The sequence below is a fragment of the Lutra lutra genome, chromosome 4, assembly GCF_902655055.1.
Source record: "Lutra lutra chromosome 4, mLutLut1.2, whole genome shotgun sequence".
NCBI lineage: Eukaryota > Metazoa > Chordata > Mammalia > Carnivora > Mustelidae > Lutra > Lutra lutra.
The window spans coordinates 161634170-161659601 of record NC_062281.1 but is presented as its reverse complement, the minus strand read 5'-3'; the positions used below and the strand labels follow the sequence as shown (position 1 = coordinate 161659601).

Sequence of the window (25432 nt, the reverse complement as noted above, 5' to 3'; positions counted from 1 at the left end):
CCAGATTTTGTAATATCCTCTTAATTTGCATAGGATTTGCCAGTGGAGTGGGTGTCATGTGTATGAGAAAGAGAATCATTCTGGATCATGATCAATGGATCAAGGATCATTCTGAGGTCTTGGCCTAAGCAACTGAAAAAAAAAATGGCTTGTCATTAATTAAGCTGGAGAAGACAGGGATAAAAGTAGTTTCAGGCCAGATTGTATCACATAGTCATCTCTGACTGATGGGAGGCTGAGAAAGTGAGTATTTGGCTGTATTTGTTTTCTATTACTGTCCAATTACCACAGACTTATCAGTTTAACATAACACACACTTGGGGTGCCTGGGTGGCTCAGTTGGTTAAGTGCCTGACTCTTGATACCAGCTCAGATCTTGATCTCAGTGTCATAACTTCAAGCCCTGCATTGGGCTCCATGCTGGGCATGGAGCCTATTTAAAAGGTAAAAAACCCAAAACCCAAAACCAAACCAAAACACACACACACACAGTTTCTGTGGTTCAGGAGTATAGGTATGGCTGGGCTGTGTTCTCATCTGGAGACTCAACTGTAGAAAGATCTATTTCCAAGCTCACTCAGGTTGTTGGTAGAATTAATTTCCTTTAGTTGTAGAACAGAACACTTTGAGGTTTTTTTGTTTTTTTTGTTTGTTTGTTTGTTTTGTTTTTGCTTTTTTCCTGGCTCCTTGGCCTCTTGCTCCTAGCAGTTATTTGTAATTTCCTGCTACATGTCTCTCTCTATAAGCAGTTTGGAACATGTAGCTTGCTTCTTCAAGACCATTAGAAGAGAGAGAGTGAGTCTGCTAGCAATACAGACTCTTAAAAATGTAAAGTAAGGGGTGCCTGTGTGGCTCAGTGGGTTAGGCCTCTTCCTTCGGCTCAGGTCATGATCTCAGGATCCTGGGATCGAGCCCTGCATCGGGCTCTCTGCTCAGTGGGGAGCCTGTTTCCCCCTCTCTCTCTGCCTGCTGTTCTGCCTACTTGTGATCTCTCTTGCTCAAATAAACAAATAAAATCTTTAATTTTTAAATTTTTAAAAAGATTTTATTTATTTATTTGACAGAAAATAGCACACTCCCTGCTGAGCAGAGGGCCCAATTCAGGGCTTGATCCCAGGACCCTGGGATCATGACCTGAGCCAAAGGCAGAGGCTCAACCCACTGAACCACCCAGGCGCCCCTAAATAAATAAAATCTTTAAAAAAAATGTAAAGTAATCAGGATAGAGATATCATATCATCTTTGTTATATTCTATGGGTTAGAAGTAAGTCATGGGTCCCATCTGCACTCAAGGGGAGGGGATCACACAAAGGCATGAATGCTGGTGAGGAGACAGATCATGAGGGCCATTTTAGAGTCTCTGTGCCACATTGACTTTCGTAGTCCCTATAGCGGAAGGTGAAAAGTTAGAATGGATTTCTGGTCCCTAAATTACCAAGGCTGAGTCAGAGGATTCTCCTGCCAGAGACTGTGAATCTGGAATGGTGATGTAATTATGAAGAGATTAGAGTCCTTTTACAGAGGTGCATGGCAGCAGCATAGTACATTGTCTGGTGGTATGTGTGGGAGTGGTGGTGACAGCAGTGTCCTGACATTGTTCCTGATTTTCAGTTTGTAGAACTTCTTGTTTCCTGTCAGTTTCATAAGCCTGCTTCTCCAGTCTCTGTTCAATTTTGTGAGCCCCTCTATATAGCCTTCAAATAAATTCTCCCTTAGGTCTAGGATACTCAGAGGTTGTTTCTAATGTTTGTAACCAAGAATGTGGCAGCTCCCGTACATGCAGGTAACTATAGACAGCTGGTGTAACTGTAAATAGTTGGTACAGCAGGAATTAATAGGAGAAGGAGAGGTAGACAGAGATTAGATCTTGGATGGTCTTGTCAAATATAATAAGTGAACATTTTATCTTGGAGGTCATGGAAATCCATTTGTTTTAAATAAAGGCATAACATCATCTTATATGAAGATTCTTTTAATGGCTTTTTGGAGGATGGGTTTGAAGAGAAAAGGAGTGTATGTAGGTGAACCAGTTTAGAAGGTTTCTTTTTTTCTGAAGATTTTGTTTATTTATTTGTCAGAGAGAATGAGAGAGAGAGAGAGAGAGAGAGAGAGCACGCAAGCAGGAGGAGCAGCAAGCAGAGGGAGAAGCAGGCTCCCACAGAACAAGGAGCCCAACACGGGACTTGATCCCAGGACCCTGGGATCATGACCTGGGCTGAAGAGAGATGCCCAACCAACTGAGCTACCTGGGGGTTCCAAGTTTTGAAAGTTTCTAAGTCAGGTAGGTGAGAGAAGGTAAGACTTGAGCTGAGGTGGTGTCAGTGGAATGGAAAGAGGAGACTGTGGAGAGAAAGTAAGGTTACAGAAGTAACAAGGACTTGTTAATTGGACATGGGGGCAGAAGGTAAGGAGACAGTCTAGGATGACAATGAAATTTGATTGAGACAAATGAATGGATGGTGGTGAGGAACTGAAACAGGGTATACAGCAGCAGACTGGTGATAGGCAGTATACTTGATTGTGTGTGTAGGACCTGGAATATGACAGACCTTGGTTTGAGTCCTGGCTTTGCACTTATAAACTATGTCATATTGAGCATGTTAGGCAACTTGAGCCTCAGTTTCCTCAACTATAAACTAGAAATAATATAACTTAACTCTTGTTTTGTGTGTATGAATTGAATGCACAGTGTCTGGTTTCCAGTAGGCACTCTAAAATGCTGGTTATTATTACTTCTCTAAGAAGGTTCAGGGAGAAGGCCTAGGAAAAGTGGGTGAAAGTGGGTGAAGAAAATCTTCGGGAAAGGTTTCTAGGAGGAAACCGTGTCCAAGACTAAAGAGGAAAAATACAAGGTTGTGGCAGACCAGCTGAAGCCAGAAGGAGGCCAGACAGGGCTGAGCTACAGCCACGTTGCTGTGAAGATGAGTCACTGCAAGTGCAGGCAGGGCTGCCCAGGCCACAGCTGGACTGGCTGTGGCCAGGCTGGACTGGGCTATAACATGACTTCATTGTCAGTGGGGAGTCATGAGGATTGTTCCAGAACAATCCTTTTTGTCCTCCCCTTCCTCCCAGAAGGAAGGGAATCCATCATTTCTTCCTTGTTTATAGGACTTTCCATAGCCTGTCTTACTTTCTGGAAGCAGCAGAAAACTGCAAAGGGACAAAAAGCAAGATTTTGAGTCCTGTCCAGTTTGGTCACTGGTTGGCTGAGTGACCTGGTGCATGTCACTTCACCTTGGTCTTCTTATTTTAACAGGAGAAAGAGCAGACCTGCATCCAAAGTGTGATGTGAAAACAGCTGGTGAGTGCTCAATAAAAGGGCACACATTAGTATTCCATTCATTAATTGTATATTTTGTTTTCTACTTGTTCCTGGTCCCTCTTCCCCTAGATCCTTGAAGACACTAATCAGTTCTAACTCATTTTTTTTTTTTTAAAGATTTTATTTATTTAACAGAAGGATGGAGAGCACAAGTAGGCAGAGAGGCAGGCAGAGGGAGAGGGAGAAGCAGACCTCCTGACAAGCCAGGAGCCCGATATGGGGCTCGATCCCAAGACCCTGGGATCATGACCTGAGCCAAAGGCAGACACTTAACTGACTGAGCCACCCAGGCGCCCCTCTAACTCATTTTCAGATCCCTAGCGCTTCGCTTGGCGGGGCACACGATTTCATGAATGGATGAATGAAAGAATCAATGAGCGCCCTCAGCCGCAGTAGCGGCGCCAAGAGCCCCGCCCCCTTCCGTTCTACTCACCGCGCTGGGAGGCCACGGGCGGGTCTGTCGCGACCGTTCTTTGGCGCGTGCGCGGGAGGCCGCGCGCGACTAGAGGAGGCGGGCGGGCTCCCCGTGCGCGCGCGCGCGCGCGCGGGCCGGGGAGGGAAGGGGCGGGGTAGGGCCAGAGGCAGGCGGGCCGGCTGGCTGCTGGCTGTAGGGCCGGCTGGCTGCTGGCTGTAGAGCCGGCGGCGGGTGGCGGGCCGAGCGTGTGCCGGGTGGGAGAAGACGAGGCGGCGGGGATGCTGCCGCCTCTCTAAGGAGCGCCGAGGAGGTCGCGGCGCTTGAGGCCCCAGAAAGCGCGGAGGAGCGGCGAGCTGGGGTCGGTGGCTTCGGGCGCCCGCCCGGCCATGGTGGCCGCGGGCGGTGGTTGGCGCGGTAGCGCTGCGGCCCGGGGCCGTACGGGGCTGGGACAGTCGCAGTGCTGACGCCCGCGGGGCCCAGCTACAGATATGAAGCGGAGCCGCTGCCGCGACCGACCGCAGCCGGCGCCGCCGCCGGCCGGCCGCCGGGAGGATGGGGCTCAGCGGGCGGTGGAACTGCCCCAACCCCAGCCCCTGCCGCCGCGCCGGCGGGCACCTCCCGGGAGGCAGCTACTGGAGGAGCGGACCGGGCTCTCGGGGCCCGAGGTCAGGGAGCAGGTACGGGGGCCAGACGGCGTCCGGGAGGGAAAGGATGGGGAGCGGGAGCCTGAATGGGAACAGTGGGGGAGGGGATCTCAGGCGGGAAGACTTGGGCCAGGGCGTTTGAGGGGTGGGGACTGTGTAGTTCGTGGGGAGAAAAGGAAGGTCTGGAAAGGCAGAAAAATGGGGAGTGGAGAAATGGAAGTCGTGGCCTGGGGTTGAATGGGAAATGGGGGAATTGGGGTTTGGAAAAATGGTCCTGTGGGCGTTTGTAGTCAGGGATTCTGGATGTGAAGAAGGGACGCTGGAATGTAGCCTGGGAGTAAATGAACTGCGAAGAATAGGCTTACTCAACGGATTCTGAGGAGTTAGCCAGAGGGGTAAATAGTGTAAAGTAGGGAAAATCAATATGAAATAGTAAATGTTACCCTATTTCCTAGAGGTTGTCTTGACAGTTATAAAAACCGATGTCATTTCTAAGCATGCTCTGATTTGGCTATGATTGGATAGTCTGGTAGGAAAGTGTTCAAATCTTGAAGATTCTCTTTGGTAACGATCTATTTCATGAGAACGCACTTATAAAAACACTTGCATATGTGCAATTCCAAATCCAGCGCTGTAAGCCCTGAATTTATGTGGATAGGCTCTGTCTTCTGGGAGTTTACCACTGAAAATATCTTCATGGGAAAACAGAGCTAGAAAGCAGTGTAAAAGAATTTATGGAGTTTCTGAATGGACAGGATGTGTTTGTATAATTCATTCATCAGGCTTAGGTGTATTTAGAAATAGGGGATAAAGGTCAGTTTTATCAGGGAGAAGTTGCCACCAGTAGCTGTAGGAAGTGTGGTGAAAGGAGAATGTGTTACTGACCTTGTAGGATTTGCAGAAAAAATATTCTGTAGTAAAAACTGTAGTGACAGCTTTCCTTTTGCAGAGCCCTACTTGAGATCCTAGTAACTTCATCCTTGACGTTTTCAAGACTTTTATTAGACCTTCCTCTTTCCCATCACTTAAATAAGTATTTTACTTAGACATTATTTTTCATTATATATATATAGATAGATAGAAATACAGAGAGAGAGTGAGCACAAGCAGGGGGAGCAGCAGGCAGAGGGAGAAGCAGGCGCCCACTAAGCAAGAAGCCCTATGCAGGGTGCAACCCCAGGACCTTGGGATCATGACCTGAGCCAACTGAGCCACCAGGGCACCCACCTCTTTGAAACTTTTTTTTTTTTTCTCTTTGAAACTTTTAAAATGTATTTAAAGCTCTGATCCTTTCCTGACTCAGTTTACTTGATTCAATTGACCTTATTGCATGCTTCACCAGAGAGTTCAAGGTTACTTGATTTTCCCTTCTTTTCTATCTTACAGTTTTTTATTTGTTTATTTAGCCAGCCAGCCAGCAAGCTCTCAGCCCAATGTGGGACTTGAACTCATGACCCCTAATCAGGAGTCACATGTTCTACCAACTGAGCCAGCCAGGTCCTTCTCTATCTCAAAATTTCTGTGTTTACTCATCCTTTGCTTCAATCCTAGAAAAAGAAGTATTCATCCTCCATTCTGAAGCTCATCCCTGTACTTAGGTCCTTGATTTCATCCCCTCTCATCTGAGGTAGGCCCTTGTTATGTATATAATTTTCTTTTTGTCCTATACCTCAGATAAAAACAAAACAACACAATTACCCTGCATTGTGTAACCCACCCAAGTTACTTTGTTATCTCTTCTTTCCTTCATTAGGAACCTTCTTGGAAAATGAGTTTGTATTCACTGTCTCAGCTTACTCACCTGTATACATTCCTCATATTACAGTTTGGCTTTTTTTTTTTTTTTTAAGTTTGTTTATTTAAGTAATCTCTACACCCAACATGATGCTCCAACCCATGACCCCGAGATCAAGAGTCGCATGCTGTTCCAACTGAGCCAGCCAAGGCACTCCTTACAATTTGAGTTCTACTCTTAAACTATTCCAAAACTCTTGTCTTCAAGGTCACCAATAACTTTGTATATTTTTAATTTTGTATGTTATTTACTTTTTTTTTTGAGCTATGACTTAAATATGATGCATAAGTCCAAAGTTCATTCAGCCTGTTAATTTTTATAGAATGAATACAGCCATGTGACCACTACTCAGATCGAGATGTAAAACATTTCCAGGACCCTACAGTGCCTCTTTGTGTTTTCTCGTAGTTACTACCCTTCCCCAAAGGTAACCACTTTCCCAGCTTCTGTCACCATGGATTAGTTTTGTCTCTTCTTGAACTTGTTATAAAGGGAACCATGCAGTTTGTACTCTTCTGACTAGATTCTTTCATTAAATCATGTCTGTGAGATTCATCTATGTTGTTGCTTGTAGAAATAGTTCTTTTTCATTGCTGCGTAGTTTTCCACTGTGTGAATGTCCACAATGGACACTAAAACTTCTTTTTCAAATGAAAAAATAATGCAGTTTTTCATAATGAAGCTTTCATTGTGAAAGAATTATGCAGAGAGATATGTAACAGGGAATTTTTTTTTTTTAAAGATTTTATTTATTTATTTGACAGAGAGAGATCACAGTAGGCAGAGAGGCAGGCAGAGAGAGAGAGGAGGAAGCAGGCTCCCCGCTGAGCAGGGAGCCCCATTCGGGGGCTCGATCCCAGGACCCTGGGATCATGACCTGAGCTAAAGGCAGAGGTTTAACCCACTGAGCCACCCAGGCGCCCCCAGTTAGGGAATTTTAATGACTAAAATTGTTAGACTTCACCCCAGTCCTCATTCTGTCTGACTTCTATGAACTATTTGTCACTGTTGCCCATGTGTTCCTTCTTGGTATTTTCATTTCTTTTGTCATAATGTCCATTACAGTCCTATCTCTCCGACTGCTTCCCGTGTGTCTTTTTTGTTTTCTCTTCTTTCCTTCTAAATGTTTCTTGAGGATATGTCCTCTCTTCTTGGCTCTCTCCTTTATTGTACTGTTTTTTTTGGCATGTCTACCCTATTCATGGCAAGTACTTAGGATGTGGAACAGGGTCTCTGGTCTTTTATTCATGGCCTTGTGTCACAGAACCTCCTTGTAGAGCGATCTAAGTTTCCAGGTTTGACCTTTTTCCTTAGCTCTCCATTTCCATTTTTGTGCTTAATGTTTTCACTATAGACTCAGCCTTCGTGATCTTAATATTGTGATTTTTATAATTTGATAGTGTCCTTGAAAGCCCATAACTTGTAATTATTTGATTTTGAAAAGATAAAGATTTCACATGTGTGTTATGAGGTCAGAAGCATTACCTTCATTCAGGGAGTAAGCTTAGCTAATCAATAAATCTCAAATTCTCACAGATGACTTTGTTTTTCTCTTCTCATGACATGAAGTAATGCTTGTTATACTTCATACTATACTGGTATTTAGGAATAAGTTCTGAACAGGATGCCGGACTTGGATCTATGAATCAGTGGCTTGCTATATCCTTAGAACAGAATCCATTATTTTTCCTTCGAAATGTGCTTTTCCCTGTCCTTCCTTTTTCTTGTCATCCACATTGAAGTTGTATCCATGGTCTTTGACTTCTCCTTTTCCTTGACCCCCTTATCCGGGTTTTTGCTGATTCTACCTTCATGACACCTTTAAATCTTTATTCTCACAGTCATCACCCTAATTCACCATTTATACATTTGTATTGGTTGTTGTAATACCTTAACTGTATTTACTCTGCTTTTAGTTTTAACCTCTAGTTTATTCTGTATTCTAGTAAAAAAAAAAAAATTCACTACCTGCCTGAGTTCCTGTAGTAGATAAATATTTGTTAAATGATCGCTTCATTTCTTTTCTTTCTTTCTTTTTTTTTTTTTAAAGATTTTATTTAATTGAGAGAGAGAGCACACATGCATGAGGTGGGGTGGGAAAGGGGAGGGAGAGGGAGAGGCGAGCTTCCCACTGAGTGGAGCTTGGGGCTGGATCCTAGGACCCTGTGATCATGACATGGGCTGAAGGCAGACACAACCTACTGAGCCACTCTGGTGCCCCCTTTTCATTTATCTTCAGAAACCTTCGTTAGCTTATTCTCTATAGAATAAACTCTGGAGATCTTGGCGTTTAAAGTCTACTTGATATTTACCACTATTTATTAGAAGAATTGAAGTTAGATTCCCCTTCTCTTGGTTCCCAAGATTTGGCTTTATAAATTCTCTGAGGCCCACATTGTTTCATTTACTGTTGTACAACTAAGGCCCACTATGGTATTTGAAACATAGTTATTAGTCTGAATGATTATTAGAAACATAGATATGTGGTAGTGCTTGAAACAGATACTTGCTCAATGAATATGCTAATTGTCTTTAAGTGTCTCTTCAGAGAAGAAACTTCTCAGAGGCTGTCTTATTCATCATTGTATCCCCTTAGTGTTTTAACTGGTACAGTAATGGGCAGTCAGTAAGTATTTGTTTACTAATGGGTATTTTCGTATACTTATTTTAATTTGTCATCCATCTGAAAAACTCTTCTCTGCTTCTTCCCATTGAAATTCTATTCAAGCTTCCAGGTCTAACTCAAATGCCTCAGAAACTGTTCTTTGAAGTTGTTTTCGATGTGAGGTCACCTAAGAGGATCCTTGATTGTGCTTAATAAATCTTTAAATCTCCTGAAATTTCAGTTCTCAAATTTCTGTGATTCAGAAGGTGAAAGCTTGGGTTCTAGGAGATTAAAGGAAAAAACGATTAGAAGCACATAGTAGATAGGTACCTAATTTAAATACTAATTCTTATCTCACCTTGTTTCTATATTACATTGTTTTGCCCATTACATGGTATATAGTAGTATCTGAATAAAAATATTTGCTCAATGAACAGATGAATGAATCAGTGTTTTAGCACTTTTATTCTTCCATATTTTGTATTTCTCATTTTTGTTTTTAAGTCATAAATGATTTCTTTTTCTAAAGATTTTATTTATTTGACAGATAGAGATCACAAGCAGGCAGAGAGGCAGAGAGAGAGGAGGAAGCAGGCTCCCCGCCGAGCAGGGAGCCCGATGTGGGGCTCGATCCCAGGACCCTGGGATCATGACCCTAGCTGAAGGCAGAGGCTTTAACCCACTGAGCCACCCAGGTGCCCCTTAAGTCATAAATGATTAAAGGTAGGAACTATATCATCATTTTTTCTGCCATAATGCGTAGTCAATGGCTTTGCTCACAGCAGGTGCTAATAATTATTTATGAATAGAAAAATTTTATTCAAATATTTTTAATTTAGGTGATTTGAGTAATAATGGTAGTATGATAGAAATAGCCAACTAAAGGAAATGAGACATTTTTGAGGATGAAGGAAGGTGGAATTTAATTTTGGTTCCTAGAATTCCCTCAGCACCATTGAGAAATTTTCAAAATTATTTTCATGGGAAGCAGCACCATCTCTTTCCTCTGTGCTATAATGTTAGTACATTGGCAAAAGCACAGAAAAGAAAGTAGACAGAGGGGAAGCTGCATATTATGTGTGGGAAACTAAAATCAGTTTGGTTTTGTAGGAGCTTCAAGTTTAAAGCATAGGTGGTGAGTTAAGACACTGAAGGAGCCTGGATTGTAAAAGGTCTTTAATACTATGTAAAAGGGTAATAAGTATGGGAGCAGGATGGTCTTACTTGTGTTTTAGTTGAATTACTTTGGCAACTGTGTGGGAGATAGAATGTTCAACATGGTGATTGAGACATGGACATTTGAGAATTCTGAGTTTTCAGTGTAGAAAATTTTTTAGCCCTTCTTCCTGTCTTATCTACAAGTAAAATGGGTAAAGGCCTAGCTCCTAAAAACCCGTTAGCTTTGGAAGATTTGATTTCATCAAAGGTGGGGAGGTGGGCAGTAGAGGGCCTGGGATGATTGAAGCAGGTGAGACAGTGTTCCCTGATTTTCCTTTCTTTGGCTTTAGGCTAAGATGCTCCTTAGCCTAAAGATCGGCCTAAAGGCTTTCACCCCAGTTAATGATGGTGACCCACAGACATGAGTATCAGAAGCAGCTAAATATTGCAGTCAGTATATTTCCTTCATTGCTGGTCTTAGCTGCCATGACTCTCTGCTAAATTTGTCAACTAACTTTATATTTTCTTTTTATTTATTTATTTATTTAAAATTTATCTGACAGAGATCACAAATAGGCAGAGAGGCAGGCAGAGAGAGAGAGAGAGAGAGAGGAGGAAGCAGGCTGCCCGCTGAGCAGAGAGCCCAATGTGGGGCTCCATCCCAGGATCCCGGGATCATGACCTGAGCCGAAGGCAGAGGCTTTAACCCACTGAGCCACCCAGGCGCCCCAAATTTTGTATTTTCTTGATGAAATCCCTATGGTACCTTGGTAATTATTACTTTTCATCAGCAGGTGTTAACTGTTTTTCATCATTAATACACATACTTGGGGTCCCAAAGGGGTTTGAAAACTGGGTTTGTTGGATCAAGGCTTAGCCTTGGTGAAGAAGAAAAAGTCCTTGAGGGAGAACAGAGGCTAGACATTATTGGGAATAAGGGTTTCCACAAAATGCATCATTAGTGAGACATAGTTGACAACATTTTCTTTTAGTTTTGAACCTCATTGTTAACTCCCAAAGGTTCTTTCCTCATCTCTGTACTAGAGCCGTGTAAACAGTGAATATATAGTAAATATTTGATGTAAAAAATTGAAATCAACCTGAACCTTCTACTTCAGTGTTCATTAGGTATATTTCGTTTTTACCAGTAATTGTCCCACCTCTAAAATCTTAGTTTTGAGCTTGCTATACTCTGACATTCACATCATCTCTATTTTCCTATTTCATACTTCTTTTATTTTTTAATTTTATTTATTTATGTGACAGAGAGGCACAGTGAGAGAAGGAACACAAGCAGCGGTAGTGGAAGAGGGAGAAGGAGTCTTCCTGCAGAGCAAGGAGCCCCATGTGGGGCTCGATCCCAGGCCCTAGCTAGGATCATGACCCGAGCTGAACGTAGATGCCTAACGACTGAGCCACCCAGGCACCCCTCACACTCCTTTTAGAATTTCCTCTTCAAAAATTGTTCAAGGTCTTTGGAACTTCTAGCCATTTTTTTTTTTTTAAACCATCTTTTCATTGTCAGTCACCTAATGCTTATACTTTCCTTCTTTGTCAACTTAACATTTCATGGACTATCATGATCTTTCCTGTGTGTGTACCTTCAGTTTCTTTGCCATTTTCCCTTTCTGTCATATGTGACTTATCCACAAGTAAATTCCAGCTATCCTTGCACCAACTCTGAGACTTGACTAAATTCCAAACATCATTATACCAGCTTTGCCTATTTTGTACCTATGTTTAAGTAACTGAATATGGTTGGAGAAAAAAATGACCATATTAACTTCTTAGTTTGTGACTAAAGAGTCTATCAGGACTGCCACTCCTCAGTCCTATGACATTTTCCTAGTCCATTCACTGTTTTTTTTGTTGTTGTTGTTATTGTTGTTTTAGAGGGGTGGGGAGGGGCAGAGGGGGGGAGAGAGAGAGAGAGAGAGAGAGAAAGAGAGAAAGAGAATCTTAAGAAGGCTCCACACCCAGCACTGAGCTGAAGCAATTCTGGGCTGATCTCATAATCCTGAGATCAGGACCTGAGCTAAAATCAAGAGTTGGAGGCTTTAATTGGCTGAGCCACCCAGGCATCCCTTCCCTAGTCCATTAACTCCCCCAACTTTTTAAAAAGATTTATTTATTTATTTTAGGGAGAGAGTGTGAGTGGGGGGAGGGGCAGAGGGAAAGAATCTTCAAACAGACTCCCCACTGAGGAGGGAGCCCCACTTGGGCTCGATCCCACAACCGATGAGATCATGACCTGAGAGGAAACCAAGAGTTGGCTGCTTAACCAACTGAGCCTCCCAGGTGCCCTGAGTCCTTTCACTCTTAAATGATAGTTTAATTTTTCTCCACAAACCTCCAACACTCTGTCCTCTTTACTGTCTGTTGATGTCCTTATTTACTATTTAACTGAGGGGGAAAAATAATCAGAAGAGAACTTCCACAAGCTCCCATTATAACTTACCCAACCTACCTCTATCTGTACCCACCTTCTTCTGTCCTATTGCTGTGGATAATCTCTTTCTACTCCTATCAAGGCCAACCTCTACATCAATTAAGAGTTTTATTCTTGAAATTAATCATTAGTTTTCCTTTTCTGTTGCATGTTGTGTATGTTCTGTTGTCATCAATATACAAACATGGCTATAATATTTTCTATTCTAAGAAAAATTTATTACTCTTACACTGCTGCTTCTTTCATTCATTTCTTTTAAAAAAATTATTTATTTGGGGCGCCTGGGTGGCTCAGTGGTTAAAGCCTCTGCCTTCGGCTCAGGTCATGATCTCGGGGTCCTGGGATCGAGCCCCGCATCGGGCTCTCTGCTCAGCAGGGAGCCTGCCTCCTCCTCCTGTCTCTCTCTGCCTGCCTCTCTGCCTACTTGTGATCTGTATGTCAAATTAAAAAAAAAATTATTTGAGAGAGAGAGAGAGAGTGTGCGAGCGTGCGCACAAGGTGGGGGGAGGGGCGGGGCAGAGGGAGAAGGGAAATCAGATTCCTATTGAGCAGGGAGCCTGACATGGGGCTGGATTCCAGGACCCTGAAATCATGACCAGAGCTGTAGGCAGAAGCTTAACCCACTGAGCCACCCAGGTGCCCCTTTCATTCATTCTTTGATTCAACAATTTTTGTCTGTTTTGTGTACTCTTGGATTACAGGAGTGGAAAAGGCAGACCACAAACCCTGCTTTCATGAAGTTTCTATTCTAGTAGAGGGAATGTCACACTTGATCTTAGCCAAAGGCCGAGAAGTGATAGTGGAGGGAATATCAGATAATAAAATAAAATATGTTGTATGTTATATGAGATAAATACTATGAAAAAACAAAGTAGGGAAGGGGGATAAAGAATGATGGAGGATTATGGTTTTATTTATTTTTTGAGAGAGAGAGAGAGAGAGAGAGCGAGCACGAGAGAGTGGGGGTGGGGCAGAGGGAAAAGGAGAGAAAGAATCTTAAGCAGGCTTCATGCCCACTGCAGAGCTTAGTGTGACTCCTTCTCTTGACCCTGAGATCGATCATGCTTGAGCTGAAATCAGGAGTTGGATGGTTAATCCACTGAGCCATCCAGGTGTCCCTGTTTTTAATTTTTTAAAAGATTCATTCATTTATTTGAGAGAGAGAGAGACAGTATGCAAGTGAGTAGGAAGAAGGGCACAGGGATAGAGATAATCCTGAAGCAGACTTCCCATTGAGCATGGAGCCTGACTTGGGGCTCGATCCCAGTACCCTGAGCTCATGACCTGAGCTGAAATTAAGAGCTGCTTTTATATCATGGCTATTGTAAATAACACTGCAGTAAACATAACGGTGCGTATATCTTTTCAAATTAGCGTTTTCCGTTTCTTTGGTTAAGTACCCAATAGTGGAGTGACTGAGTTGTGTGGTATTTCTATTTTTAATTTTTTGAGGAACCTCCATGCTGTTTTCCACAGTGGTTATACCAATTTACATTCACATTAACAATGTGTGAGGGTTCCCTTTTCTCTACATCTTCGCCAAAAATTGTTATTTCTTGGGGCACCTGGGTGGCTCAGTGGGTTAAAGCCTCTGCCTTCGGCTTGGATCATGATCCCAGGGTCCTGGGATTGAGTCCCGCATCGGGCCCTCTGCTCAGCGGGGAGCCTGCTTCCCCTCTCTCTCTGCTCTGCCTCTCTATCTGCTTGTGATCTCTCTCCTGTCAAATAAATAAATAAAATCTTTAAAAAAAAAAAAGAAGCATGGGTTTATTTCTGTTCCATTGATGTATGTGCCAGTACCACACTGTTTTGATTACTGTAGTTTTATAGCATACCTTGAAATCTGGCATTGTGATACTTCCAGCTTTGTTCTTTCTTAAGACTGCTTTGGTTATTTGAGGTCTTTTGTGATTCTATACGAATTTTAGGATTATTTGTTTTAGTTCCATGAAAAATGCTGTTGGTATTTTGATAGGGATTCCATGGGTATTTTAACAGTATAAATTCTTCCAATCCATGGGTGTAGTGTATCTTTCCATTTGTTTGTGTTGTCTTCAGTTTCTTTCATCAGAGTCTTATAGTTTTCAGAGTATAGATCTTTCACTTCCTTGGTTAAATATATTTCTAGGTGTTTTATTCTTTTTGGAACAATTATAAATGGGATTATTTTCTTAGTTTCTCTTTCTGCTACTTTGTTATTAGTGTATAAAGAAAAACAGGTTTCTGTATATGAATTTTGTATCTTTACTGCATTCATTTATTAGTTCTAATAGTTTTTTTGGTGGAATCTTTAGATTCAGGTCATATAGAGTTTTCTATATACAGTATCATGTCATATGCAAATAGTAACAATTTTACTTCCTTCTTACTGTTTGGATGCCTTTTATTTCTTTTTGTTGTCTGATTGCTACAGGTAGGACTTCCAGTACTATGTTAAATAAAAGTGGTTAGGGTGGTCATGTTTATCTTGTTCCTGATCTTAAAGGAAATGCTTTCATGTTTTTACCATTGAGTATGATGTTCGCTACCAGTTTTTCATAAATGGGCTTTATTATGTTAAGGTATGTTCCCTCTACATTCATTTTGTTGAGGGGTTATGGTTTTAAATAGCATCAGGAAAGGCATCCCGTTGGAATGGGATATTTGAGTAAGACCTGAAGGTTGTAAAAGACAGAGGCATTTAGATAATCTGAGGAAAGGCATACTTGGTAGAGAGAATAGGAAGTACCCTCGGCCAGAAGCGTGGCTCCACTTTTAAAATTTGTATTTGAGGAGCAGGAGGAGGCCAGTGTGGCTGGAGTGGAGTGAGTAGTAGATGAGCTCAGAGGGGAAAGGTGGAGAGAAGTGCTGGATTGTGGAGAGTTTGCAGTTTGTGAAGGGTCTTGTAGGCAGTTACAAGGATTTCAGCTTTTACATTCAATGAGATGGGAAGCCATTGGAAAGTTTTGAGTAGAGGAATCATGTGAACTAACATTAATTTTAATCCAGTCTGTTTGGCTACAGTACTGGGACTGAATTGGTCTGTGGAAACAAAGACCAGTTAGGAGGCTTTTTGCAGTAATTCAGGCAAAAGAGCAAGTGATATGAAATAATTGACCACAAGTAGGAGAGTGCTCCTCCTTATAACTACTTGAAGAGTTGTCTGTATCTTTGTTTTCATTTCCTCTCTCCTCATTCTTTTTTTTTTTTTTTTAAAGAATTTATTTATTTGACAGAGAGAGACACAGTGAGAGAGAGAACACAAGCAGAGGGAGTGGGAGAGGGAGAAGCAGGCTTCCTGCTGAGCAGGGAGCCCAATGCGTGGCTCAATCCCAGGACCCTGGGATCATGACCTGAGCCGAAGGCAGATCCTCAATGACTGAGCCACCCAGGCACCCCTCTTTCCTCATTCTTTATTGAACCGACTCCAGTCAGACTTTTGGCTCCATTATTCCACTGAAATACTTATGTCAAGGTCATCGTGGCTAAACCCAGTGGCCAATTTGCAGTCTTCATCTCACTCAACCTGTTTGCATTTGACACTGTTGATCACTCTATCATTTGGCTTCTGGGACCTTGCTCTCTTGGTTTTCTTCCTATCTCAGCGGTGCTTCGGAAGGTTCAGTCTGCTTTTACAGTCTGTTCTCCCTTCTGATATGATCTCATCAGATTGTACTGCTTAAAATTCCATCTGTGTGCTGATGATTCCCACATTTATTTACCTAATCATGACCTTTTTTCTAAAGATTTTATTTATGTATTTCACAGAGATCACAAGGAGGAAGAGAGGCAGGCAGAGAGAGAGGGGGGAAGCAGGCTCCCAGCTGAGCAGAGAGCCCGATGCGGGGCTCGATCCCAGGACCCTGAGATCATGACCTGAGCTGAAGGCAGAGGCTTTAACCCTCTGAGCCACCCAGGTGCCCCAAGACCTTTCTTTTGAGCTCTAGACTCTTAATTTCAATAGTCTGTGCCTATGTCTGTTTTCATTTGGATAGTCAATAGATCTCAAATTTAATGTGTATAAAACTGTATTCTTGATTTTTTTACTCCCATTCTGCTTCTTTCCAGTCTTTCCCATGTCAATAAATGGCACTACCATTCTCTCATTTACTCAGATCAGAACTTGGAAGTTGTCTTTGATTCTTTTCTTAACTTCATATTCTACATTCAGTCCATCAGGTCTGGTTGGTGCTACCTTAAAATTGCATGAGACTTTTCCCCATTAGCTTTGCTGCTACCCTAATCTTAGCCTCTATTATCATTCATTTGGATTACTGTAAAAGTCTCCTCACTGGTCTGATTATGTTCCTACTTCTCCCCACCCCATGATATTTTGTATACAGAAAGATTGGTATTGTCCTGTTAAAGCTTAAATCAGAGTTTGTCACCCACTAATTCAAAACCCTGTGGTGGCTTTCCATTATAATGGAAAGCTTGCTTTGTCCTGTAAGATTGTACATAATCTGACTCTTGGCCTTCACTAATTTACTTCCACTCTTCCTCTTGTTCAAGAGGTAGTCATACTGGCTGCTTTGATGGTCTCTGAACATATTAAGCATGCTCGTGCCTGAGGATGTTTTAAAAATTATTATTTGAAGAATTCTACACTTGGTAGTTTTCTTTACCTGAGATGTTCTTTTTCCAGATGTATCTGTCTATTGGCTATAATTCATTCAGGTTTCTGTTCACATATCACCTCCTCAAAGAGCCCTTTCTTGACTAGTCTTTTTAAAGTAACACTTAGTCATTCCCTTTACCTCTTTTTTTTTTCATTTCTTTTATTTACCTGACATTGTCAGATATTTGTTGTTTATTATCATTCTTCCACATTAGAATATATGGTTCCTGAGGGCAGGAATTTGTATCTACTACACTGTATCTACTACACTGCTGTATCTCTAGCTTCTAGAATTGTATGTAGAAGATACTCAATAAATATTTCTGAATGAATTTGTAATGATTAAGATTGAGTCATTTTCTGGCTTGAAATCCCAGCTCTGTGACATAAGATAAGTTATTTAAGTTCTCTAAGCCTTAATTATCCCTTATATATAGCAGATGATATTATTATCTATTTCATAGTGTTATTGTGAAGATTTTTTTTTTTTTTTTAAGATTTTTTATTTATTCGGGCGCCTGGGTGGCTCAGTGGGTTACAGCCTCTGCCTTCGGCTCAGGTCATGATCTCAGGGTCCTGGGATCGAGCCCCGCATCAGGCTCTCTGCTCAGCGGGGAGCCTGCTTCCCCCTCTCTCTTTCTCTGCCTGCCTCTCTTCCTCCTTGTGATCTCTATCTGTCAAATAAATAAATAAAATCTTAAAAAAAAAAAGATTATTTATTTATTTATTTGACAGAGTTCACAAGTAGGCAGAGAGGCAGGCAGAGAGAGGGGGAGGAAGGGAAGCAGGTTCCCTGCTGAGCAGAGAACCCGATGTGGGGCTTGATCCCAGGACCCTGGGATCATGACGTGAGCTGAAGGCAGAGGCTTTAACCCACTGAGCCACCCAGGCGCCCCTTGTTGTGAGGATTTAAGAAATTAATCCACATAAAACACTTATTAAAAGCCTGATACCGGGGCGCCTGTGTGGCTCAGTGGATTAAGCCGCTGCCTTCAGCTCAGGTCATGATCTCAGGGTCCTCGGATCGAGCCCCACATCGGGCTCTCTGCTCAGCAGGGAGTCTGCTTCCTCCTCTCTCTCTCTCTGCCTGCCTCTCTGCCTACTTGGGATCTCTCTCTCTCTCTGTCAAGTAAATAAATAAAAATCTTAAAAAAAAAAAAAGCCTGATACCAAGAAACTATCATCATATATATATATATATATATATATATATATACACATATATATATATATTTATTTATTTTAAGGTTTTATTTATTTATTTGACAGAGAGAGAGAGATCCCAAGTAGGCAGAGAGACAGGCAGAGAGAGAGGGGGAAGCTGGCTCCCTGCTGAGCAGAGAGACCGATGCAGGGCTCCATTCCAGGACTTTGAGGTCATGACTGAGCTGAAGGCAGAGGCTTAACCCACTGAGCCACCCAGGCACCGCACTATCATCATATTTTTAATGTTCACACACAGAATGTGTGAATATAGAAGTTATATTTTTTTAGTGTTCTCATCTGGTTTTAGAAAGAAATATAATAGAAAAAGATGTGTCTTGACCTTTGATTTGTTGGTTTTATTGAACTATTCTTTCACTTTGTTCAGCTTGAAAAGGAGACTTTAATTTGTGCGTTTTTCCCTTTAGGGAACCTTTTATGAATTTTTTGTTAAGTAACTGGCTTAGGAGATAGTGTAATCTCCCTAGGTTTTGGAATGTAATTAAGAACAAATTCAGGCCAATGTAACCACATTTAAAAATTCTGTGATACCATTTAGGTATGCTAACTTTTTTTTTTTTTTATAAATTTATTTATTTATTTGACAGACATCACAAGGAGGCAGAGAGGCAGGCAGAGAGAGGAGGAAGCAGGCTCCCTGCTGAGCAGAGAGCCCGATGTGGGGCTCGATCCCAGGACCCTGGGATCATGACCTGAGCCGAAGGCAGAGGCTTTAACCCACTGAGCCACCCAGGCGCCCCTAGGTATGCTAACTTTAATGTAGCAATACTTCCTAAGGGTGATCCTGAGTAGTAGATGCACAAATTTTTTAACCCTTAATATGCTGGAGATTAACAAGTCACATAATTTCTCTGCGTATATTTCAGTAAAGCAGAGGTTATATAGACTTGTCAGGCCTTCTAATTTGCACAACTCTTTGAGGCTTTCAGGAATGTTTTAAAAAGCAGAGAATAGAAATAGTTGGTATTAATTTTTAAAAAGTCCGTAAACTATTTCAAACGTATTTTATTTTATTTTATTTTATTTTATTTGACAGAGAGAGATCACAAGTAGGCAGAGAGGCCAGCAGAGAGAGAGGGGGAGGCAGGCTCCCCGCTGAGTAGAGAGCCCGATGCGGGGCTCCATCCCAGGACCCTGAGATCATGACCTGAGCCAAAGGCAGAGGCTTAATCCACTGAGCCACCCAGGCGCCCCTGCTTTTTCAAACGTGTTTTGTTCAAGATGGTTTCAAGATGGTTTTGTTCAGGTGACCCAGGAACGTCTGAGTCCTGCCTTTGACCAATAAGAGAAGGGGACATTTTATTAGTACCTCTCATGTTAGTAGTCCTTTATATTAAAGAACACTAGTTGCTGGAACAGATACACTCAAAAGAATCTAAACTCTACCATTTCCTGCACATCACTTCCAAGGTCATCTGGAGCAGGTAGGGGAATCTCGTGGGAGGCTTTGATGGGCCTCGTCTGGAAATGATTAATTACTTCCACCCATCTTGCATTGCCAGAATTCAATCATAGGACCGTGCCTAACTGCTAAAGGGTTGGGAAATCTAGTTCTGCCCAAGAGGAAGGTGGATCATGTTTGGTCAACAAGTAGCTAGTCCCTGCTCCAAGCTTCAAACCACAATATAGTCCTCACCTAGAACTATATAGAAATCCTCTTATTTTGGGTATAGATAGCCTAGGACTATAGTCTCCTTTCATTTCTTGTAGGTCCACAGAGTTTTGGGTAATAACCATTTTGAATGCAAGTAAAGGCCTTTTTCTAAGAACATCTAGGAGATCTGGAAAAGCTTGTTTTCCTCAGCCTCTGGCAGGACTAGTCACTGCCAACCTCTGTACTCCTTCAGTCTTGGTGGCTAGAGAAGGCTGTCCTCAGGCATTTTTCACTTTGTCGGTGGGCCATGGGGAAGAGGGAAAAAGCCAGAAGAAGCCAAAGAGATGCCAGAGAGAAAAGTGACTGGGTTTCAGCTGTTCTCACTATAATAGGAAGGAAGCATGGTCCTAGAGAGCCCACTTCCACATGTTCTTTGACTTTTTAAGTTACAGTAACATATGCTTAACATAAAATTAGTGACATTTACTACATTAAAATGTTGTGGAACCATTATCACTGTCTAATTCCGAAACATTTTTTTTAAAGATTTTATTTATTTTATTTATTTATTTGAGAGATCACATTAGCGGGGGGCAGAGGGAGAGTGACAGGCAGACTCCCTGCTGAGCAGGGAGCCCAACACTGGCTCAATCCTAGGACCCTGGTATCATGACCTGAGGCGAAGGCAGATGCTTAACTGACTGAACCACCAGGTGCCCCTAATTGCAGCACATTTTCATAACCCCGGAAGGAAATATATCTATTAAGTTTGTTACTCCCTGTTTCTTCCTCCTCCCAGTCTTTGGCAACCACTAATCCATTTTCTGTTACTGTGGACTCTGGACATTTCATATAAATGGAATCATACAATACATGCCTTTTTATGTCTCGCTTCTTTCACTTAGCATAATGTTTTTGAGATTTAGCCATACAGTAGCATGGATCAGTACCTCATTTCTATTTATGGCTGAGTATATTTCATTGTGTGGATGTGCCACATTTTGTTTGTCATCAACTGGGGGACATTTGGGTTGTTTCTACCTTTTGGTGATCGAGGTGAACTACTAGGAAGCTACTATGAACGTTTGTGTATAAGTTTTTGTTTGAATACCTGTTTTTCCAGTTTTTTTGTGATATGGACAGGAGTGGAATGGTTGGAGCATATGGTAGTTTTATGTTTAAGTTTATGAGAAATTGCCAAACTGTTTTTCACGGTGGCTGTACCATTTTAACATTGCCACCGGCAATGTACAAGGGTTCCAGTTTGGCCATGACCTTTCTAACACTTGTTATTTTCACATTCTTACAAAATTTTTAGCCATCCTTGTGGATTAAGTGATATCTCATTGTGCTTTTAAATAATGTTTAAATTGAAATTTTTAAAAAAAATTTTAAAGATTTTATGTTAAGTAGTCTCTATACCCAACATAGGCTTAAATTTACAGCTCTGAGATCAAGAACCTCACGTTCCACCTACCGAGCCAGCCAGGTGCCCTCATTGTGCTTGCTTATGTATGTATGTATGTAATTTCTACACCCAGTGTGGGGCTCAAACTCATGACTCCGAGATCAAGAATCTCATGCTCTTCTGACTGAGCCTGGCAGGCGCCCCTCATTGTGCTTTTTGATTTTCATCTCCCTATAGGTCAATGATGTTGAACATCTTTTTATATGCTTAATCTTTGTTATAGAAATGTTTACTCAGTTCTTTGCCCATTTTAATTTTATTTATTTATTTGCCCATTTTTAAACTCGGTTGTTTGTTGTTGAGATGTTGAGAGTTCTATATTTATTCTGGATACTAGACTCTTATCAGATATATGATTTGAAGGTATTTTCTCCCCTTTGGCAGACTGTTTTTCACTTTTTTAAAAAGGTTTTATTTATTTGAGAGAAAGCAAGAGAGCGAGAGCGTGTGGACGAGTGTGGGTGGAAGAGCAGAAGGAGAGGGAGAAGCAGACTCCCTGCTGAGCAGGGTACCCCAACATGGGGCCCAATCCCAGGAACCTCCAGAATCACAACCCAAAATGAAGGCAGACACTAAACTGACTGAGCTAGTGAGGAACCCCTTTTATTTTATTTATTTTAATTTTACTTTTAAGTCATCTTTCCACTCAACGTGGATCTCAAACTCACAACCCTGAGATCAAGAGTTGCATGCTCCACTGACAGAGCCAGCCAGGTGCCCTGTTTTAGATTTTAAAGAAGTAAATACAGTTACTGTTAGCATCCCTTCCCTCCTCTAGGAGGAAACCACAATCCTGAAAGTGGTGTGTATTTGATGCTGCACAAGTGGGGGAAAAATTCATTATGAAAGACATTCATAAGTAAGATGTAGCAGTATTTGTTTTTAAATTTTATATAAATTATGTGTTACTGTATCGATCCTTTCACTCTTACTTTTTTTTACTCATCATTGTTTTTGAAAATTATGTATATCGTGGATCAACAAACTTTTTCCCTATAGGGCCAGATAATAAATATTTTAGCCTTTGTTATACTGTTTCTTTCTTAAGTACTCATTTCTTTTGTAGCATGACAGCATCAATATGATAATAGGTAAATATATGATAATAGGTAAATAGGTAACTGCACTATGTTCCTATAATATAGACATTGAAATTGGAATTTTACATAACTTTCATATTCTTCATATTGAAAATATTTAATGAAATATTCTTCTTTGGTTTGTTTTCCAACCATTTACAGATATAAAACTACTTTTAACTTTTTTTTTTTTTTTGAAGATTTTATTTATTTATTTGACAGAGAGAGAGATCACAAGTAGGCAGAGGCAGGCAGAGAGAGAGGGGGAAGCAGGCTCCCTCTTGAGTAGAGGGCCCGATGTGGGGCTTGATCCCAGGACCCTGAGATCATGACCTGAGCTGAAGGCAGAGGCTTAACCCGCTAAGCCACCCAGGCCGCCCCTGCTTTTAACTTCTTGGCTGGACATAAATAGTCTCTGGTTAGGATTTGGCCTGGCAGCTGAAGTTTGCTAACCTTGATCTATGTTAATATATTTAAATCCATTTCATTAATTTTTTTTTTTTAAGATTTTACTTATTTATTTGACAGAGACACAGCGAGAGAGGGAACTCAAGCAGGGGGAGTAAGAGAGAGAGAAGCAAGCTTCCCACCGAGCAGGCAGCCTGATGTGGCGCTCGATCCTAGGACCCTGGGATCATGACCTGAGCTGAAGGCAGATGCTTAACGACTGAGCCACCCAGATGCCCCCAGTTTCATTAATTTTTAATGAATAAATGAGTTTATTCATTCTTATAATAATGGACCCTTAGGTCATTTTCATTTTCCCTATTACAGTGCTGCAGTAAATATCCTTGTCCTTATTTGCTTGTGCATATATGTAGGAGTTTTTCTTACTGGATATTTTTGCAAATTACTTTCTACAGTGATTGTACCAATTTGCACTTTGGCCACTGATGTTTCTCTATGTCTTCGCCAACTCTTGGTGTTGCCAGGTTATTACTTTTTTGTAATTTGTTAGGTTTATTTGGCATGTCAGTGTTTTAAATATATTTCCCTAATTGCTAGTGAATTATATATGTTAGATTTTTCCCTTATATCTATTATTTGGATTTTTTGTCTTGTGACTTCCTTATCCACGTACTTTCTTGTTTTTCTGTAGACTTTCTTTTTATTTTTCTTATTGATTGTTATGAATTCTTTATTAGTGTCATTTAAATATAACATGGAGAAAAAGCATGCTTTGGACTAAGTTTGAATTCTCCCAGTAGCTTAGTAAGTTTGAATATGAAATAAGAAAAAGAGTGTCTATTGTGTAGTGTTGTTTTCATTGTTAAATCAAGATTTAGAATTTCTCGTTTGTATTGGGTCTCATTAAATGTTTCTGTGTTTTTTATAGTGCTTGTTTTTTTGTCACTGCTCTAACTTCATGTGTAGCAGAATATACCCTTACTTTTGTAGCAGGCTACGTGTTTTGTGATTATTTTTCTTCTTTCCTTTTTTCTTTTTAGCCTTTTTATTGTAAAATATAACAAGTACAGAAAAGCATCCAAAACAAATGTATAGCTTAATGAAAAATTATGAAATGAGCACCCTTACAACCACTCCACTATGCAAGTTAAGAAAAATGATTTTGGGGGCACCTGGGTGGCTCAGTCATTAAGTGTCTGCTTTGAGCTCAGGTCATGATCCCACGGTCTTGGGTTCGAACCCCTGCTCAGTGGGAAGCCTTCTTCTCTCTCTCCCATTGCCCCTGCTTGTGTTCCCTCTCTTGCTGTGTCTCTGTCAAATAAATTAAAAAAAAAAATCTTTAAAAAAAAAAAAGAAAAACGATTTTTGCCAGCCATTCTAGAAATTCCTCTCCCTGTGTCCCACCTCAATCACAGCCCCACCTTACCTCCAAAAGTAATCACTGTTCTGACTTAAAAAGTAATAATTTCCTTCTAAGTTTGCATCTCAAACATTACAATTTAGTTTTGCCCATTTAAAAAATCTAGATATGGTAAAATCTTTTTTAATCTGTTGGTTTCCCTTCCATCTCTTCCTTTTCCTTAGAATTTATATGTTGAAAACCCCCGAGGTGTTTGACATACAGAGTTTCCCACAGTGTAGCTTTGCATACTTAGGTGTATTTTAGAACATTTCTTTGTCCTTTGTATTTCTTGCAGTTTGCAGCTGGATACAGAGTCTTCATTGGCCTTAGGTTCAATTCCTTTGGCAAGATTATGGATGGTTGTGTGGTCTTTCAACAGGAGGCATATGTAATAATATCTGCTGTTTGCTCTTTGATTTTAGCAGTTGTTGATGCTCATTGCCAATATTCAGTAGTTGGGAGTTGCAAAATGGTGATGCAATTCTATCATTTTGTTTTCGATGACTATATGGAATAACATTTTAAGGAGATGCTTCCCTTCGTGTATTATTTAGTTCTCAGAGGTATCGTACGTCTAAGAAAGACTTGATTCTTTCTTTTAAAATTATCTGTTTTTAAGATAACAGATGGTTCCCTGTCATCTTCAGAAGGTGACCAGTTAATTAGTTTCTTATTATCAGTGTGGTTATACACTTAAATATATTTGTGTTTCAACCCATATATAAAGTGTTCTTGTACTAATTGAAGCTCAGATTGTCTTGTTGTCTAGAGAAGAGCATTTTTCATTCCTTAGGCTTTTGGACCTGATCCTAATAGGCTTTTTTTTTTTTTTTTTTAAGGACTTGCATATTTATTTGAGGGGGAGGGGCAGAGAGAGAGGGATAGAAGCAGAATACCCTCTGAGTGCGTAGCCAGACACAGGGCAGGTCTCCATCTCAGGACCCTGCTATTATGTTGGTCATTGTTTCTATAAATTTTCAGTGGGTGCAGTTAAGAAATACATAACTACGTTGTCAGTTAACAGTATATTTGCAAAGAACTACAGAGATTTCTTTTTTTTAAACTTAATCTCCTGTATATTACATTAGTATTTCTTCTTCTCTGTACCAAGAATCATATTTCCAAAGATTCAGGGGGTGAAAGAATTGAGTATTGGGGAATGTCATCAAAAAGATGTGACTGGTTGACCTGTGAGCTGGACCTGGGTTCTGGGAGGTTCCTTACCCACAACCTTCTGTCCTTAGGATATGGGTTCCACTTGCCTTTCTTGG

General features: G+C 41.1%; 1 protein-coding gene across 11 annotated transcripts in view; it reads left to right on the top strand.

Moving 5' to 3' along the window:
• Nucleotides 1-3915: 3915 nt before the first annotated feature.
• MAST2 (microtubule associated serine/threonine kinase 2) overlaps nt 3916-25432 on the top strand; it is a 208642-nt gene continuing 187125 nt past the window's right edge. For 9 of the 11 annotated variants that reach the window (XM_047725738.1, XM_047725735.1, XM_047725734.1 and 6 more), the window contains exon 1: nt 3916-4415. In XM_047725738.1, the coding sequence (XP_047581694.1) occupies nt 4227-4415 (189 nt within the window). In that variant the 5' untranslated portion in view covers nt 3916-4226. The remainder of the gene's footprint in view (nt 4416-25432) is intronic. The other 2 variants (XM_047725737.1, XM_047725736.1) reach the window with 1 other exon arrangement.